The 19857-nt window shown below is 39.8% G+C and overlaps 1 protein-coding gene across 1 annotated transcript; it reads right to left on the reverse strand.

Annotated features, from left to right (window-relative positions):
• Nucleotides 1-3022: 3022 nt before the first annotated feature.
• Nucleotides 3023-11123, reverse strand: LOC122643519 (protein FAR1-RELATED SEQUENCE 5-like). Its single transcript, XM_043837134.1, has 7 exons — nucleotides 10894-11123; nucleotides 8127-10533; nucleotides 7941-8036; nucleotides 7469-7551; nucleotides 3547-3627; nucleotides 3425-3513; nucleotides 3023-3068 (listed from the first exon to the last, which is right to left on the reverse strand). The coding sequence occupies exons 1-6, from the start codon at nucleotides 10902-10904 to the stop codon at nucleotides 3471-3473; spliced, it is 2721 nt and encodes a 906-aa protein (XP_043693069.1). The 5' UTR covers nucleotides 10905-11123; the 3' UTR covers nucleotides 3023-3068; nucleotides 3425-3470.
• Between the last annotated feature and the right edge of the window lie 8734 nt (nucleotides 11124-19857).

The following is a 19857-nucleotide window of genomic DNA, read 5'->3' on the forward strand; positions in this document are numbered from 1 at the left end:
TATGGCAGCGGATCACCTAGCTAATCAGGCTTGTTAGACTTCTTCCAACACTACTTTTCATGAGGAAAGCGCACTCCCCAGAGAGCTTAGTAGGATCCTTTGGGAGGATAAATTGGGATTCCCAGTTCTAAGATGCTGAGGATTGAGTTGGTTTTGGTTTTTGTATGTTCGGCCTCAGGTCATTGTAAGGGTGGGCTTAAAGTGAGATGAGAGGAGAGTTTCTGTACCTTTGGGTTGGGGTAAGGTGGCTATGTCCCCCCCGTGTACTTTTCTGGTTATATGTTTTGATCAATAAAGTCTAGGGGCTACCCCCGGGTCCCACATAATATTCGTGGTAAGAAAAAAAAAAAAGAGATGAAGAGGAAACAACAAGAAGCCAACAGGTGGGGGGGGGGGGACATTAACTGCCATAAGTAGGGCCATGCATTAGTGATGCAGTTTTATCATCGAAATGGGTTTATTTTCTTAGGAACAAGTCTAAGGTTGGGTTATACACATGTTGGGCCTTTGATCCCATGGAGTTTCTATAGTAGGCCACTTTTATGGGCCTAAAATATGGGTAATTATGTTGCATACGGGATTAGTTGTGTTATTCTATACTTAGTTTTACTTGGTGTTTTTGTGTATAAATTGAACTGGTTCAACCAATGATTCAATTTAAGTGATTTTAGTAGTTTTCTTTTAAGTGTTTAGTGGGGCTGGATCATAGTTAGCAAAAATAAGAACGGCAAAAAAAAAGCAGAGTTCTATGATACGGGATTTAAATGGTAAAAAATTACAAACGGACAGTCAAAAATAAACAAAGAACGATAAAAAATGAAAAAATGGACGTTACGGATTTTAGACATTTATATTTCAGAAAAAGGGAACCAAAAAAAAGGCACTATTTTCATATAAATTGAGGAATTTTTATTTGAAATATATGCTTCTAATTTCGGCGTTTGTGCATTGACCTTGAGTTGAAGGTGATATCATGAAAATTGTAGCCGTTCGAGTCATCTTTACATCGGTGAAAGAATCAGGCCGATCAGCGTTCGAGAGGTAGAGAGATATAGTCAGTTAAGTAAGCTACTATTCAACTAGTCCAAGGTCTCAAAAATCGCCAAAAAAAGGGGAATGTGTTTTAAATGCGTTTAAAAAGAGAATGCTTATCGTTTGCCATTTTTTTCCGTATGTTTGAGAAACATACAGTAAAATGTATTTAAAATGGTAAAAAAGAGGAACGCGTTTAAACTAGAAAAACTCCGTTTTAAACTCATTTTTGCTAACAGAGGACTGGATTATGACTCTGTTTTGAGTCTATTTCAGTTTCCTAGTCAATTTAAGTTACCTAATAGGTTAAGGATCGGATTAGGCCTTTCTTTTTTTAGTGTAGTAGTCTATTTTTGCTTCGTTTATATAAAGTTGTAAGGTGAGCAAATATTGAACACGAATTTTGATATTAATGGAAAGTTTTTGCTGCTCTTCTTCTCCATTGAAGATTTTTGTCTTGTGTTTGATCAAGGCTGGTGAGATTGGTGTTTGATTCGATTGACACCTTGCAATTGGAAGCCTGGGTAGTTTGTTGGTGGGACTAGTGTTTGATCCAATCGACAACTTACAGTCTAAAGCCCAAGTGGTTCTTTTGAAGCTCTACTACATTCAAGTTCAAGTTAAAGATTCAATTTTGTTACAAGTTTCTCAATCAAAAAAGTTGTTGCCAAGGAAATTTTGCAACGACAGTGAGTTTGATTTATCTTAACACTAACCAAACCCTAACCCTAAATTCACCAAAAATCCTAATTCGACCTAGCCAATTCACTATTCATAACAGATCATGGTTGATTAGCTCCTAGTTGGTCTCCTATCAATCTAGGACTACATTAAGTGGTATCAAAGTCATGGATGAACATGGTAGATCATTACCAACAGCAACCAATCTTATGGCTGCTATGTTTGAGATGTTTCAGAAGTTTACCACTGAACAGAAGGCTATATCTAAAGAAATAATAGCAGAACAAAGAGCTATGTCTGCTGAACAAACGACTATCAATAAAAGGTTGCAAGAAATTAAACAACATCAAGCTACTCCAGTAAGGGACAACAGTCTGCCCATGGAAGAGGACAAATATCAGGTGCAATCCCAAGTTCACCGACCTCCTAGAAGACACAGGAAAGACAAGGACAAGCACAATGATTACAGAGAAGACAGGGAAAGGTACAGAGATCACAGGGAAGACAGGTACAAAGAATATAGAGACTACATGGAACAACATAGGCCTCCAAAGGTGTTTGAGTTGAGGAACTATGATGGCAGACCAGATCCACAAGTATTTTATGATTGGTTAGCTATTTTAGATAATTATTTTGATTGGAATGATTTAGCTAAGCCTAGGAAGATAGAGATTAGCTCATACTAATCTAGTGGGGCCAGCCCTTAAGTGGTGGAGAACTAATGAGAGAAATCTTCGGTATGAAGGCAAAGCCCCTATTAATTGGGCAGAGATGAAAGAAATCTTGAGTAAAAAATATTTACCACGGCATTCAAACTCGATGGCAATGTCAAATAAATTCCCTTAGACAACATCACTACCAAAAGGCCTACAAATCTAAAGACAACTTGAAGCCTCTATCAATGAGATTTAATTTGCAAGTTGAAGAGTGTTGAAAATCTGACATCACCAGTGTTAAATCAATGGTTGAATACAAATGTACATTGCAAGGAAATTGGGAGAGCACAAGTTGAAAATAAAGCTGAAGTGATCAGTGAGAAGAAGGTACAAGTGCTACATGAAATAATAGAAAAGGTTGGCTAACAGAGCAATTAAATTTCGTTGTTTTCAAATTCATAGAATCTAAAACCATATGAGCATTAGTATCGGTCATGAGCTTCCAAAATCAATAACCAATTGTTAAGTTGGAAATAAATTTACTACTGAGGGGCATGTGCAATTCAACATAGTTTACTAAAATCATATTGAACAAGTACACTGCAGAAGCTAATTAGTCAGTACTCAATAGAAGGATACCTGCTTTGATGAACAAGATTCCAAAGCAGAGTGGTTTGACTCAGTTGTCATGGCAGAAACCTGCTATGAAACAACCAACAACTTCAAAGTGTACAAGTGAAGAAGAGACTTGGGGAAAGGGTCGTTCATAGAGAAGAGAAAATCCAGTCCCACTATCCATTTCCCCTTTTTTCTAGATGAAAGTAAAACCTTGTGTCATTTTTTAATTGACTCATAAATTACATTATTGGTATTAATCTACTTTAAAGCAACATAAGCTCTATTTACATAATAGTACGTCAAAATTAGAATCTACCAGTTTCCATTCAAACGGCTCATCACAAAAAGGAAATAACATCACTAAGGATGATTATGCTCTCACTAAAATTGAACTTGTGGCTAAGTCTTCGCCATGAGAGTGAATCTCAACATTGTACCATAGGTAGGACTCTTTTAATCCCACAAGCTTCATTTTCAGGAATCTTAACTCATCAGACTCAGTCTACCTTCCCTTACCTCTTCTGGTCCTGAACCTTCTCTAACATAGGAAAAGGCCCAGAAGCATGGGCAGTCAACAATACAAGCAGACAAAGAAGATGCAGAACTCACAACCACAACAACAGCCAAGCCCTTAAAATATCTGAAAGCACATAAATGATAACAAGTTCAGTAAGAAAACCTAGATATGGACCAGATTTAAAAAAAGCAGCCTACACCCATTTTTCTTCTCATGGAGTAAATGTGGATGCAAAGCCAGACCTCCCAAAAAACTTCTCAACCTTCAGATTTCATCCCAACCATAAACCTGACCAAGGAGGTACATCTGGACGGTCTGATTTGATGAGAGTCGATACACCTGTCAGGAACCACTATGATTTTCAATCGATGGTCCTGTCCTACTCGAACAAAATTTATGCAGACTCCACAAACCTTTACTTTTGACCATCCTTGGATTGCCACAGCACTTGGCAGGTCCGACTTCCAGATCAACTGTGCTATAAGTTATTAAGTCTGACAAGACCAGAAATTAGAACTTGCATAGTAAGCATTCAGATTTTTTTTTTTTTTCTTTTAATGAGAAAAAGTAACAAACATAATTAATATAAGTAGGTATACACAGTATTCTTGGCCTGTGCGTGACGAGCCAAGTTAGATGCTAAAGCTATACAAAATTGTTCCCCCTGACGGAGAAACTTAACGTTACTGTATAAATCAGAAATATATAGCAAGTCTTTACTGTGCTGCCATGGCCAGGCGGATTTGGTTGGAGATGGAAGAACATCGGTAATCATAGAGTAGGAACACCATACTTCTTGAATCTTCAACCCCAAAACTGATGCATGATCCATCTCAGACCGAATACTATATAAAACAAGATCCAGTTCTGAAGAAGCTGACCGGAATCCTGCAACAAAAAGGGTAAATCTTCCTCCTGTCAAAAAAATGTAAGGCCATCCCGCAGTACTCAATCCGGGTATGTAGTAGCCTGCACAGATTAAGACATGAAAGTCTAGTTTTGGTAAGCCATAGAATTTTGATATTGGCAATAATATATCAAGATCATAATTTACATTGGAGGATGAAATAGGGGGAGGGGATATCTTCATATCAAATAGGTATCGCATAATTAACTTTATAACCTGGGTTGGATTAGGTTTTTTTGTGCCAAAAACCGCAGTGTTTCGGGAGTTCCATATAAAGTAGCAAGTAATAATAAACACATTAAAAAATCAAATTAAAGATTATTTATCGAATCTAGTGTTGAAAAATATAGAAAAGCATAATTCTTGGAGATTTGGAGAGGCCAAAAAATCAGTTCTCAGGCCCAGAGGTCCCGCCACCCAAAAATGCTTAACTCAATCACAAGATATGAATAAGTGCTAGTATGACTTGGCACAATTTCCACAAAGCGCATAGGAAGGGTCAATCAGAAGCCATTTTGAGAGAGCAGCCTTGATAGGAAGTCCTGCATTCAGAACACGCCAGAAGAAAATTTAAAATTTCGGATGGATTTTTAGTTTCCAAAAAAATTTCCACCAACCATTATTAATCAGATTGTTATTCTTGTTATTAGAACTCAGCTCAGTGGCAGCCAATCTAGTGTTAAAGAGGCCCTTCTTGGAAGGCGTATACCACCAACCATCCTCACCATTAGAGAAATCCAGTAAGGACAATTGAGAAATGATATGTAGCGGTAAAACTTGATTCAAGGAATCATCATTCCAACAATCATCCAACCTATGCTTTGCAATAGGGTGGGAACACATGTCCTTATTCAAAGGCATAGAAGAGAAAGCCGAGAGGTTTCTTGAAATAGAAGGGAGCCATCTGTCGGTCTAGAAAAAAGTCGTTTTACCATTACCTACTTTCCTAATAACAGATTTTTCAAGGTCCAGAATGATGTGAGCAATGCTATTCCAGACCCATGATCCCTTTCTTTTCCTAGTAGTAGGGTCAAAAAAAGACTTTTTAGGAAAGTATTTCGCTTTGAGAATTTTGGTCCAGACCGATGAGATATCCGTGATTAACCTCCAACCCAGTTTCATTATCAAAGCTTTATTATGGTGTTCGGCTTCTCTAAAACCCAAGCCCCCAGTCGCTTTGGGAAGGCACAATTTATCCCAAGATATATGACATGAGTTCTTTTTCTTACCATCAGAACTGCCTAACCAGAAATTAAGACAAATAGAATCAATTTGTCGGCACACTTTAATAGGAAATAAAAAACAATTCATGAGGTAAGTTAGGATTGCAGCTAACGCCGATTGTATCAATACCGAACGTCCTGCAAACGACAGACAGATTTCCAAGTGGTCAATTTGTGTTGCATCCAGAGGACTATCCCATTAAGATCTTTCACCTTGGATCTACAGTGAAACAGGTTAGTACCCAGATACATAGAATCCTTGGTCGTTTCCGAAATACCAAGAAGAGAACAGAGAGAACGCCTCTCAACAGAAGGAACATTTTTACTGAAGTGGATTGCACTCTTTTTTAAATTAATTTCTTGACCCGAAAGATTGGCAAAGAGATCCAATATGGCCTTGATAGTCAAGAGGTCTTCCTGCTCAGCACGACAGAAGATGAAGATATCATCAGCAAAAAATAAATGGGATATTTCAGACGTAGACCTGAAAATCTTGATTCCTTGGAACAAGTTAAGATCACGATAAGTGGTAAGTAATCTAGAAAGAGCTTCCATCGCAACAATAAATAAATAGGGACTAAGAGGGCAACCCTGACGAAGTCCTCTCGAGGCATTGAAATTATCAAAGGGACTCCCATCCAACTTAATCGAAAAGCTGGTAGTAGAAATCAATTTATTAAACAAGGAAACCCATTTCTCACCAAAACCCAGGAATTTAAACAGGGAATTTATCAAACTCCACTCGATACGATCATATGCCTTAGAAATGTCGATTTTAATAGCAGCAAATTTCTTCTTACCTTTAGTGTGCTTAAGAAAATGAAAGATTTCCTAAGCCACCACAACATTGTCAATAATTTGTCTACTAGGAACGAAAGCAGCTTAGAACGGTGAAATAATCGAATTTAAGAGGCCCTTGAGTCTATTAGCCATCAGTTTAGAAATAATTTTGTACGTAACATTACAAAGGCTAATCGGCCTAAATTCATCCACCGAAGCGGCAGCGTCCTTTTTGGGAATCAAACAGATGAGAGTATGGTTGAGTCCAAGAGAGAGATAGGCATCATTACAAAAAGAAAGAACCAATCTCAAAAGATCAAGGCTTACCAGATCCCATCATTTTTGAAAAAAGACGGCCTGAAAACCATCAATACCGGGTGCTTTCAAGGATCCCAAGGAGAAAACGGCAGTCTTTATCTCCTCCAATAAAGGAGGTGAGCAAAGACAATCGGCATCAGCCAAGGAGATAGCCTGGGGGAATAAGCACTCAATAAAATCGGCATCCAGGGGATTGGAAGTGGTGAAAATATACTTCAGGTGGGAAGCAAAAGAATGCGCAATGGCTTTAGGGTCCTCAACTTTATTTCCAACCGGATCAAAAATAAAATTGATTCTTCTTTTTTTGAGTAAGCATTCAGATTTATCATGACTTAAATCAGTCCAAGAGGTAGGCTAAGATTTGCATTAGTCAGACAAATGTGATGCAACTTTCAGTAGCCTCAACAAATATTTGGTATCATTGCTCGTGTCCTTTGAAGTTCTTGCAGAACACCAGAACCTGGTTTGCGGTCCATACAACTGCCAAACACATGGCAAGTCGCAAGTTTCAGATCAAAGCATGTGACATGATAGAAATTCCTATAAGACCAGGAAACCAACATAGACTATCAGCCCAGTAAACCACATTTTTCTGTGCGCAACACTAATTGCCTATGGCCTCTGTAAATCAATCGACTACTCCAACAACATCTTTATTCAATATCACTAATCTAACTTCACATCTGTGTGTTCTTCTTCTTCTGTATCCAAAGTTAAACTAGAATAGCCAAATTACCTGAATAGCAAGGCTTTGGTTTCTTTATACTTCCTTTTGATGCTAAGGTTCCCCATTGCTATGAGGAAACTGTTGGTATCTACCTAGAGGTAAGCAAAAAGAGAAAATCATATGTTAATATATGTAGGTGTTACGGTGTTCCCATGACCCAGGTGAGATTACTGGTGGAGGAACTGGTATGCTGCATAATAAATGTAATACAAATAGAACCTACCATCTCAACCAATTATCACACATGAAGAATCCTTAATCTAGTTACCTGGGCAACTTGATTAATGGCAAGAAACTCAAATTAATCGGTGCTTTGGTTAGATTGATGGTAGACAGTGTTGGGATTACGTTGGTGGCAGACAATGTTTGGATCAGATGGCTGCATTCATAAGAATTACATATAACAAAAATTAAGTCATGCACTAAATTTGTCTCACAACTTCTTAAGTATAGCAGTTGCTAATAAAGAAACAATAGTCACCTGAATAAATGGAGTCATGTTAGGTCCAGATGGCGGATATGAGGTACCAATAATATAATGGCCACTTGAGAGATTTGCTTGGAAACTATGAGACCCCTATAGAATGTTTAAAGGAAAGGGCTAGTTACTAAATTTAAAATAGCATCAACATAGACTACAATTTCAACAGAAAAGTCAAAGTACTACCTGAATAAATTGAGTTGGTGGAGGCAATGAACTTGAATAGCACTCAACTGGAAAACATGGCACAGAAGTGGGTTCATTCATAGTTGTATTCACTCTAGGAGTTTTATCAACCGATTTCTTTGGCCTTTTATTAGAACCACTGGCACCTATTTCCTTAGTTTTCATGCTTGTTACTACAATGGGTGCTTCTCTATTGACATAACTTACTCTATTGCGGTCATCATCACTATGGGTGCTCTCAATACAATCAACAGAAACATCTATACCTTCAACAGGTACAGTTCTATTTAGGTCACACACACTTTTTGCACCATCTGTACTACCAGTTGATGGTCTATCTACAGCTTTATATCCCATTTCTTCCATTTCTTTTATTGCCTTCTCAACATAAGAAGCAGCAACTACATATCTTTCTTCAGACTCTGCAGATTTTGTTGCTAATTGAACACACATTCGAAGCAAATCTTTGTAACGCCTTCCAAATTCTACCTTTGGGTCATCTCGGGTGGTCAAGCCATTTGTAACTACAACGCCTCCAACTTTTGCACCTTTTGTCCACCTCTTTAATATGTATCGGGGTGGGACCCTCCTACAATTTCTATAGCCAAGAACTTTCAAAGCATGTGAACACAAAATCCCTACAAATTCAAACATCTTACAACTGCAGACAACTGTGTCTTCTGAAGCGTCAAATGTAACAATGTACTGATTTTGCTTCTCATGATGGATTAATTTGTACTCGGTCACTGTCCCTACCTCACCACACTTGTGAAAATCATAAGACCAAGTTTGCCCAAACTGATACTGGAAATTTTCAAATATTTCAGGTGTGTATAAACTCGCTGCATGCTTCAACATCTCCACTGAAAATGCCAATGTAGGGGTACTACGATTTGCTCTGAAGTCGTCTTTCAACTCTTCATATCGTCTCTTTTCTATGAACCTCTGGAAATTCCCACAAGATTGCAACATATGATGCTTATAGCTAGCATAATCCTTCAGTCTTTTACTAATGGATTCACTCTGTTGTGTAGAGGTTATGTCCCCACAAAAGCTTTCTCGTCCATAGACTAAAGCCCATTTCTCTTTTATCTCAAACAACCTTTGCAACCATTCTTTTTCTGATGGATGAAACTCATATTGTTTAAATAACAAATTCCATGCATTTAAAAAGTCCTCCTCATCATCATGGTCATACATGCAACTACTAAAATCTTTGGCAAAAGTATTGGAAGTCCGAAATAGTTTAAGAAGCTTAATGGCCTTTTGATGCACCTGCCATACACAGAGACGATGATGGGTTTCTGGTAGCTGGGTTGATATTGCCTTAGCAATCGATGCATCTTGATCTGTAAGTATGGTCTTTGGCCTTTTCCCCGACATTGCCTTGAAAAAAGTATCAAATAACCAGCTAAAAGTATCAATTGATTCATCATACAACAGTGCAACACCAAATGTGACAATTTTCTTATGATTATTCACTCCGAGGAATAGTGAAAAAGGACGGCAATCTTTAGTATTCCTACATGTTGTGTCCAAGCAAACCACATCACCAAAATGAGTATAATCCAACACCATCCTGGAATCTGCCCAAAAAATGTTGGTCATTAAATCATCCTCGTCCACTTGTATTGCATAAAAAAAGGATGGATCTTCCAACTGCATCTGTTGGAGATATTGTAAGACACCTCCTGTATCTCCAACCCTCATTTGCATCATCCGCTTCGAATGCAAATAATTTTTGTAATCCATTTGACAAAGATCAATTGTCTCTTCCAAGATTGCAGATGGTGCTGAACCAAACTCCTTTGATAAATTAGCTTCAGCAGCATGGGCCACACTTGACTTTCTTTGCGATTTGAACCAGTGAGCCTTACTAGGGGGTTCAGTTTTATGACTATGGTCTTGTAGAAACTGGGTAACACGCAATTTATCGTTCTTTTGAAGCACAATCCTCATCTTTGCCAAACAACCAAATCTTGTATTTGGCCGCTGATGCCTCACATCTTTATCTCTTCTATCTGGTTGACGTCGGCCTTGACAAGAACAACAAAATACTCTATCTCTAAATGCACCATCTTTGTTTCTATGTGCATAATCTCTTCTAACATTAAAACCCACAGCTCCAGCATATCTACTATAAAATTCATAACTAGCAAGCTCTGAATCAAACTCCATACCAACTTCTGGTATCCATTCTTTTGGAACTTTTGAATGAATTAAATCTTTGCTTGTATCTTCAAATGGATGAGTGTAATCGGGCAACCCATCATCATCATTAAGGTCTGCCGTGTGACATTCCCCCTCTCCTTGGTCCACTTCCAACCTCCGTGGTGTTTGAATTTCAATCTCCATATTTTCATTTTGTGGACTGACCAACTTACTATTGTTCCCAACATCCATTGACCTTCAAAAGGGGGAAAAAATATATCAAAGTGTTTAAATGATTCTCATAATGCAAAAATCAAAATAATGGAAGTAAAGATACATATTCTATGAAAGAGAAAGATCAAACCACACTACATCCAGAAAAGTCAAAAACCCATTACCAGATCCTAAGTTTACAAACTGGTAGCGACATACTATATCCATATCAAGCAGCCCACTAACAAGAGAAAAAAACAGAAAAAGAATAAGAAGAATGAAAAGGATAGCAAACTATTTCAGCCACCACCACTTCTACAAGGACATAAGAAGATAGAAAATCCTCTCATTAAAAGATTAATAAAAAATCAAGAGAGAGAATCCAACTGTACATGGAACTCACATTCGCTGCATCTATAATGAAGAAACAAGGTAATCTGGGATCTTTCCTTCACCACACTATTTCTCCTAATCCCGACTTAAGATGTAATATGAATGAACCAAGAATTTGTTCCACTATTGTAAATATGAATAATTTGACTTAAGTAGGGATCAAAACCTAAATTCTAAGCTTCTAAGCGCAGTATCTGGGTCTGATGAAGCAGCAGTAACAAGAACTTATCAAGCAAACAGCAGAATATCACTACATTTATACACATGTGAGGACTTTGGGAATTGCAGCTTGTGTCTATGAGACACAGCCCACCTTTATTTATAATAATAGATATTAACTACAAAGACAATAAAGCCCCTAGGGCAACATAAGATAAACCCTATCAACAATTATACCCTTGAACCCCATATTACAACACTCCCCCTCAAGTTGGTGCATGGATGTCACACATGCCCAACTTGCACACAAGAGGACAAAACACTTTACTACTTAATCCCTTGGTAAAAACATCAGCAAGCTGGTCTCCAGACTAGAAAAATGGAGTGCAAATCAGCCCTTGTTCAAGCTTCTCTTTGATGAAATGGCGGTCCATCTCCACATGCTTGGTGCAATCATCCTGGACCGGATTGTGCGTGTTAAGTTATGTAACCGATAAGGGTACTTTGGGCATTTCTCTTTGATATTTTGTTTCTTATTTCTCTCCTTAGCTATCATAGTTGAATATGGAGGGTATACTTATAATTCTGTTCCTATTAATGACATCCATATATAGAGGGCTGAGGAGAGACACAACTCACTTAAGCCATTCTCTCATTCTCTGTTCAGCTAACATGGTATCAGAGCTAACCCTATTCTGATCCAAGCTCCCAAACCCTCCATCTCTTCTCTTCTCTTCTCTTCCTTCTTCCTTCTACCTTCGATCCCTTCTCTCCTTTTTTCTCTTGGTTTCTATCCTTCACCTTAGGGCAGCACTAATGAGGTGATCTTACGATCTAGTTGCTGCCCTCAATCCTACCTCCCTTCCTTCTTATGCTTTGAAAATTTTTCTGTTTGATAGAAGTTGCCTTCTTCCTGTGGTATTGAAGAGTTCCAAGTTCTTGGAGATTTACCCTTTTTTTCCCTTATAGGCTCATCTTCCCCTATTGGATCTTCTCCTGCATATCATTTGCAGCATCTATCCATCCTTCAAACTCCTCATATCAGTCCCTTAATCTAATCAATATTCCTCTTTCAGTTTTTTCTTCAAACCCCTGAGACTTATCGACTTTTGGAGTTTGAAGCTTTTCTTCTCTGCTGGTTCTTGTGGGGAAGGTTACTTTGTATTAACAAACCTCCTCCTTACAGTCCTAACTAGCAGCCTTTCATCCTTACCCTTTCTCCCTTGAGAATCCTTCCCAATCGATACTCTTTTTTTCAAGTTTTTCAAAACCTTAATCCTTATCGAACTTTTTTCTGATTGGGCCTACTGGATTTCTTGTTGGTGTTGATATTTTCAGAGATGCTTTCTACCATCAAGAGCCATCTTCAACCTTAATTTCAGCCTTTGATTCTGTGTCTTTTCAAGAGTGCCTACCAGGTGTTTGACAGATTGCCTCTTAAGGTTTCTGGTTTCTCCTGGCTGATTGCATAAGGTCTTCCTTCTTTGATTGGGCTTCTACAATGCCAGACTCAGATGCATCTTCTGCACCCCTGTGCAAGATGGACAGCCTCGGACAGATTCTCTTCCACTTTTAGCTCCAATCAAGCTCGATGGCTCCAACTATCTTAAGTGGTCTCGGACCACCTATTTGACCATAGTCGAGGACTAACTGGTCACATGCATTGGACTATTCCCATGCCACCTACAGCTAGGCCTCCGCAAGAGAAGTGGCTGTCCAATGATGCCATGGTAATGTCTTACTTGTTGGCCTCGATACAACCAGATCTATCCGACAATTTCATGCTTCTAGAGACTGCCCATATGATCTGGAGTGCCGCCAAAGAGACTTATGGGCGTGTAAGGAATGCTGCCCAAGTGTATGAGATTTGGAAGAAGGCTCATGCCCTCACCCAGAAAGAGTTATCTTTTCTACATACTATGCTGCCCTCAAAAGCTTGTGGCAGCCATTGGATCATTACTCCACCTATCAGCCCTCTACACCTACTGATGTTGCTGCCTACCGTCAACACCTCAATAGTGACCGTGTGTATGATTTCCTGGCTGGTCTGAATGTGGAGTATGACCCTATTCGGATACAAGTGTTGCACCAGTCTCCCTTTCCTACACTGGAGCAGGCCTTTGCCATGATTCATACTGAGGAGACTCGTCGGGCTGCGATGCTACATGCTCCTTCTGTTACTAGGTCTGCCCTACAGACTACTACCAGCCCTGCTCCTCTTGCCACTACTGACAGTGGTAATGTTGCCTCCAAAGAACCTGTCAAGTGTGAGCACTGTCACAGGCCCTATCGCCCAAGGCCCAGTGTTGGAAGTTACATGGGAAACCTGTTGATTTTGAGGCGAAACAATGCCAAGTGAAGCCCAAACCGAGGGCAAATCTGACTGAGGCTGCTGCTCCTACTGCTACAGCTCCCTCTGCTGACACTGGTCTTACTCAGGATGAGCTACTAGACGTCCTCCGTCGCATGCTCCAGCCATCTTCCGCTGCACCTTCTGTTGCACCTGCGCTTGCTGCCCCATCTGGTTCTTACTTTGCCTCAGGTATTCCGGTCGATAGTCAGTGTGCATCGGTTGTCTCCCTTCCTTGGATAATCGACTCCGGTACTGACCACATGACTGGTTCTTCTTATGCATTTCATCATTATTTCCCTTGTTCTGGAAAGGATACTGTTCGAGTAGCCAATGGTTCTCTTTCTCCCATTCATGGAAAGGGTTCCATTCACTGCTCTCCTACCATTACCTTAAATTCTGTGTTTCATGTTCCTTCATTTCCTACTAATCTCCTTTCCATTAGTAGTTTAACCCGAGATTTGAACTGCAAAATAACTTTCTTTCCTACTCATTGTGTCATACAGGATCTGGAGAAAGGCAACACGATTAGGGGTGGTAAGGTACATGGTGGTCTCTACCTACTCGACACGGGTCAGACTTGTCCACCATCAGTTTCTTCTTCGGCTCATCAGTTACATTCAGCAACTTCTTCAAATCTCCACCTATGGCATTATCGGCTTAGTCACCCTCCTCTGAGGACTTTAGCTTTTATGTTTCCTCAGTTAGTTAAAGATTATAACAAGGATGAGTTTTTATGTGAAGCCTATGCCTTGGCTAAACAGACTCATTCTACTTACTCTCCAATCAATAAAAGTACTTCTCCTTTTGCTTTAGTTCATACTGATGTGTGGGGCCCTGCCCGTTGTGTTTCCATTTCTGGCTATAGATGATTTGTTTCCTTCGTTGATTACTTTACTCGGACCACTTGAGTGTATATGATGCCAGCACAAAAGTGAGGTTTTTCGATGTTTTCAGTTATTTCACTGTATGATTCAAACCCAATTCAATGCCAAATTAAAAATTCTGCGAAGCGGCAATGGCAGAGAATACATGGAAGGTCAATTCCAAACCTATTTGGCTGAGAATGGCATCATCCATCAACCCAACTGTGTGGACACTCCTGCCCAGAATGGAGTTGCCAAAAGGAAAAATCGACACCTTTTGGAAGTGGCTTGGGCCATTATGTTTGCACGGCAAGTTCCTCCTCAATATTGGAGTGATGCTATACTACCTGCCGCCTACCTCATTAATCGTATGCCTATCCTTGTCCTTGATGGGCGTACTCCTGTTGACCTCCTTCAAGGTTCTTCCTCCTTTGTGGTTCCCCCAAAAAATCTTTGGTTGTGTTTGTTTTGCTCGCAATCATCATCTTCATGGTAAGCTTAATCCTCGGAGCATCTGTTGTATTTTTTTGGGCTACTCCGCCACCTAGAAAGGATACAAATGTTATCATCCCCCTTCTCGGTGTACATTTGTTACCATGGACATTGTCTTCCATGAATCCTTGGCATACTATTCTCAGCCACCTCTTCAGGGGGAGCATGATCCAATATTTAAAGATGTGCCTGATCTTCTTCTACCAGCTCCGATCCAAGGGGAGTCTTCTTCTACCCTTCCGGCTCCTATTCAGGGGGAACCCCCTTCAGTCTCTAGGGTGCCTCCTGTTCAGGGGAAATAAAGACCTATGAGTCAAATTCTTGTGGATCAAGTCTTCAGCCGAAAACACAAAGAGCAAGTTGAGATCACCACTACTGTACCACTTCTCCAACTGTCAGAACCTGATCTAGATCCAGATTCTGCTGTGTTACCTGGTAAGGATCCCTCTCTTTATTTACCTATTGCTACCTGTAAAGGTATTAGATCTTGCACCTAACATCTCGTCACCAATTTTGTTTCATATGATGCTTTGTCCCCTTCCTATTATATATTTGTGTCCTCTCTTTCCTCTGTTTCTATTCCTCAAAAATGGCAGGAGGCAATATCAGATCCAAAGTGGAAGACAGCAATGATGGAAGATATGACGGCCGTATTTAAAAATGAAACATGGGAACTGGTGGCTCTTCCTTCAGGCAAGAAAACAATGGGTCGCAAATGGGTGTTCGTCATCAAGCAGAAGACTGATGGAACAGTGGATAGATATAAGGCCAGGCTAGTGGCTAAGGGCTTTACCTAGACCTATGGCATTGATTATCAAGAGACATTTGCCCCAGTGGCAAAGTTGAACACCATTCAGATTCTACTATCATATGTTGTCAATCTTGGGGGATTCGCAGCAATTGGATGTGAAAAATGCATTCCTTCATGGAGAACTGGAGGAGGAAATCTATATGGAGGTTCCTCCATGTTTTCCTTGTGACAAGACTCATGGGAAGGTTTGCAAACTGAAGAGGGCATTATATGGGCTGAAACAATCTCCTCGGGCTTGGTTTGATAGATTCCATAAAACAATGATCTCTGTAGGATACAAACAAAGCAATGCTGGTCACACCTTGTTCATCAAGCGGAATGGAGATAAGGTTACTCTTCTCATAGTCTATGTCGATGAAATAGTGGTGATTGGCAATGATGTAGAGGAAGTCACTCACCTAAAGACATTCTTAGGCCAAGATTTTGAGATCAAAAACCTAAGACAGCTCAAGTACTTTCTTGGGATTGAAGTTGCCCGTTCTCCCAAAGGCATCTTCCTCTCCCAAAGGAAATATGTTCTAGACATACTTTCAGAGACTGGTTTGCTAGGGTGTCACCCATGTGACACTCCTCTGGAGGCTACTACTCGTCTACTAGAAAAGGATGGTAATCCAGTTGACAAGGGGCGCTATCAAAGGTTGGTGGGAAAACTGATCTCTCTCCCACACGAGACCAGACATTGCGTTTGTTATTAGTTTGGACAATCAATTCATGCATGATCCCTACTTGAAGTTAGCTCCAGGGAAAGAGATTCTCTTATCTCCACATGATCATCTCCGCATTGAGGGTTACGCAGATGCTGACTGGGGTGGTAACCTTGACAGCAAATCCACTTAAGGCTATTGTACCTTTGTCGGAGGTAACCTTGTCACGTGGCGAAGTAAAAAAGCAAAATGTGGTGGCTAGGTCTAGTGCTGAAGCAGAATTTCGTGCCATAGCCCAGGGCATATGTGAACTATTATGGCTTCAGAGTTTGCTCCAGGATATTGGTGGTCATGTTCATCATCCAATGATGTTGTACTGTGACAACAAAGCGGCAATCAGCATTGCTCATAACCCAGTGCAACATGATTGTATTAAGCATGTGAAAATCGACAGACACTTCATCAAGGAAAAGTTAGAAAGTGGGAAGATCTGTATACCCTTTGTGAAGTTAGGAGATCAACTTGCAGATGTCTTCACCAAAGGGCTAAGTGGAAAGCTATTTCATCCTAGTTTAGCCAAGTTGGGCATGCATGATATATATGCACCAACTTGAGGGGGAGTGTTAAGTTATGTAACCCGATAAGGGTACTTTGGGCATTTCTCTTTGATATTTTGTTTCTTATTTCTCTCCTTAGCTATCATACTCACTTAAGCCATTCTCTCATTCTCTCATTCTCTGTTCAGCTAACAATGAGCAATACTGATAGCAGATTTGTTGTCACAATAAAGCATCATAGGTGAAGATGTAGGAACAGCCAAGTCTTTCATTAGTGATGTAGATCCAAGTATCCGCAAAAAGAAGAAGCAGCCTTAAGATTAGGGCCGAGTGTTGGAGCCTAAGCAGCCTTAAGATTAGGGCCGAGTGTTGGAGCCTTACTTAGTTTATTTTAGTCTTAGTTTATTTCTGCATTCCATACTTAGTTTATTTTTCAGTTAATTGTAAAACTTAAATTCAACCGGTTCAAACCATGGTTCAACTAAAGTGAAATAATCCTATTGGTTGTTAGGTGCTTATTTCCTATTGGTTGTTGGAGCCTTACTTAGTTTATTTTAGTCTTAGTTTATTTCTGCATTCCATACTTAGTTTATTTTTCAGTTAATTGTAAACTTAAATTCAACCAGTTCAGACCATAGTTCAACTTAAGTGAAATAATCCTATTGGTTGTTAGGTGCTTATTTCCTATTGGTAGTTAGGGAATCTTTTTTTTAAGTATTTTAACTCAACCCCTCCACGATTTTTAGAGGGAGTACTTTTTAGTTTGTAATTAGGATTCAGCCTAGGATTCAAATTCCTAGGCGAATACGTTTAGGCCTATAGCCATATTATAAATTAACAAAATCGTGGGAGGCTCCCCACAGTTCAGATTTGAAAAATAAACTGTGTTTGCTTGCTGCCATTGTTGCTGCTGCTTTGCTCCTTTGAGAGTGTGCCTTGTGAGTAATATCAAGGTGAAGGGAATGGTGGATCTCTAGTTGACTCCTTGCGTCTTGTAGACCGGGAGGATCTTCTTCTCAACTCCTTGCATCTTGTAGATCAGCAGACCCTATCTTCTTCAAGCTGCTGCCATTGAAGATATTCATTTACAAGTAAGTTATTTACTGTTTCAACATTCACATTCTTCTTCTAATCCTCTAATTTTAGTAACCTAAGCCAACCGATCCTCAATACCATCTCCTCCATTAATCCTCATTGATCCATATAAACCCTAGACATTCATTGATCTGTCCAGCTCAATTCTACCATCAGTTTTCATTCAAATTGTAACTACAGTACCTTCACAGTCTTCCCTACACTCGATCCTAGCCTCTACCCCAAACCATCAACTAAACCCTAATCCCCCTCAACCTCCATTAAAGCCCAAAACCCTAAAAATCTATCTAGACCAATCCAACCATCAAAACCCTACCATATTATAACCAAATCATCTCCTCACTGCCCTTAGCACTCGACTTAAAGCCCTAGCCCAAACTCTCACTCTAAACCCTAAAACCTATCACTCCCATCTTTCCCAAAACCCGAAACCCTAATTCTCTGATTTTTATTTCACTCGAACAACATCAAACCTTCACTGTTAGCTTCCCCTAGACATGCCTAGCTTTACCAAATAAAATCCAACCCCATTACCTTAAACCTAACCCTAACTTTAACCTAAATTCCTCAATTCTGCCCCATTCGGCCAGCAGTTTTGGAAGGTCCTGGTTACTTGGCTCCTAGTAGACCCTTTGTCTATCTAGGACTACATTTAATAGTCCCTAAAGCCACATAAATCTGCAGATGCCAATGGGATATAGCACGGAACTCAGCTTCAGCACTTGACCTTGCAACTACAGTCTGTTTCTTGCTTCGCCGAGTAACTAGATTACCTCCAACAAAAGTGTAGTAACCGGATATAGACCGTCGATCATCAAGAGAGCTGGCCCAATTAGAGTCGATAAAGGCTTCCACCCACTGGGGATCATGGGGAGAAAAAACGGGCGGACTTTATGTACTGCAATATAAGTATTACAGCTTCCCAATGTGATTTGCAAGGGTCATAAATGTATTTGCTAACCATGCTGACCGTAAAGGCTCTGTTTGGTCAAGTATGGGAGAGACAGATCAACTTCCCAACCAACCATTGATATTTCCCATTATCCACAGGATCACCAGTCTTGCTAGAGAGACGAACATTTGCTTCCATAGGAGTATCTGAAGGTTTAGACCCTAACATGCTCGTTTCAAATAACAAATCCAAGGTGTTTTTCCGTTGAGAAAGAAACACTCCTTTGGTAGAACAGGCAACCTCAATACCAAGAAAGTACCCCAATTGGCCAAGATCCTTGATCTATAGTTGTCATGGCGTCATGGCGCTGGAGAAGTGTGCATATCGACTGTGATATGGTTGAGGTACAAATATCGACCGATATGGCCTCCATGGCATCGCCATGGCACCACCATGGACACCATACCACGATATACGGCCATATCGGTCGATATTTGTGTTTCAGTGTATAAAACTTAGGTTTTATAAAATTTTTTTTTTTTAACTATTTAAGAGCTTAAATGCTTTTTCCTTAATGTGTATTGGAGGTGTAACTTGAAGCTGCAATACACATTAACATAAAAAATTAAAAACATTAAACAATACACTATACCCTAATTTTGAAACACTAATTGGGAGAATAGAAATCGCAAAGAGAGAGTAAGAGACAGAGCAGAGACTTCGTGAGATAGAGAGACACAGTTCCAACAACTCTCGGCCTTAAGGAGAGAGTTCTTCACTTCTTCGAACCCCTCCAGCAACCTCTTCAAGCAGGTAATTATTATTTTTTTTTTTATTAGGTTCTTCTTCTTCTCCTCCTCCCAGTCTTCCGGCAACTCTCTCCTTCAGTTCAGTTCGTCCTCTTCAGTTCTTCTCACTTCTTCATCTTCTTTACTTCCGGCAACTCTCTCCTTCAATTCTTCTTCTTCTTCAGTTCTTCTTCTCACTTCTTCGTCTTCTTAACTTCTTCTTCTTCAGTCTTCTTCTTGCCTTGCAGTTGCAGGCTTGCACACAGTCACAGACCTCTTGGTTTTTTGTTTTTTTTTTCTTTTTTCTTCTTCTTGCCTTG

This window comes from Telopea speciosissima, chromosome 10, assembly GCF_018873765.1.
Source record: "Telopea speciosissima isolate NSW1024214 ecotype Mountain lineage chromosome 10, Tspe_v1, whole genome shotgun sequence".
Classification (NCBI taxonomy): Eukaryota; Viridiplantae; Streptophyta; class Magnoliopsida; order Proteales; family Proteaceae; genus Telopea; species Telopea speciosissima.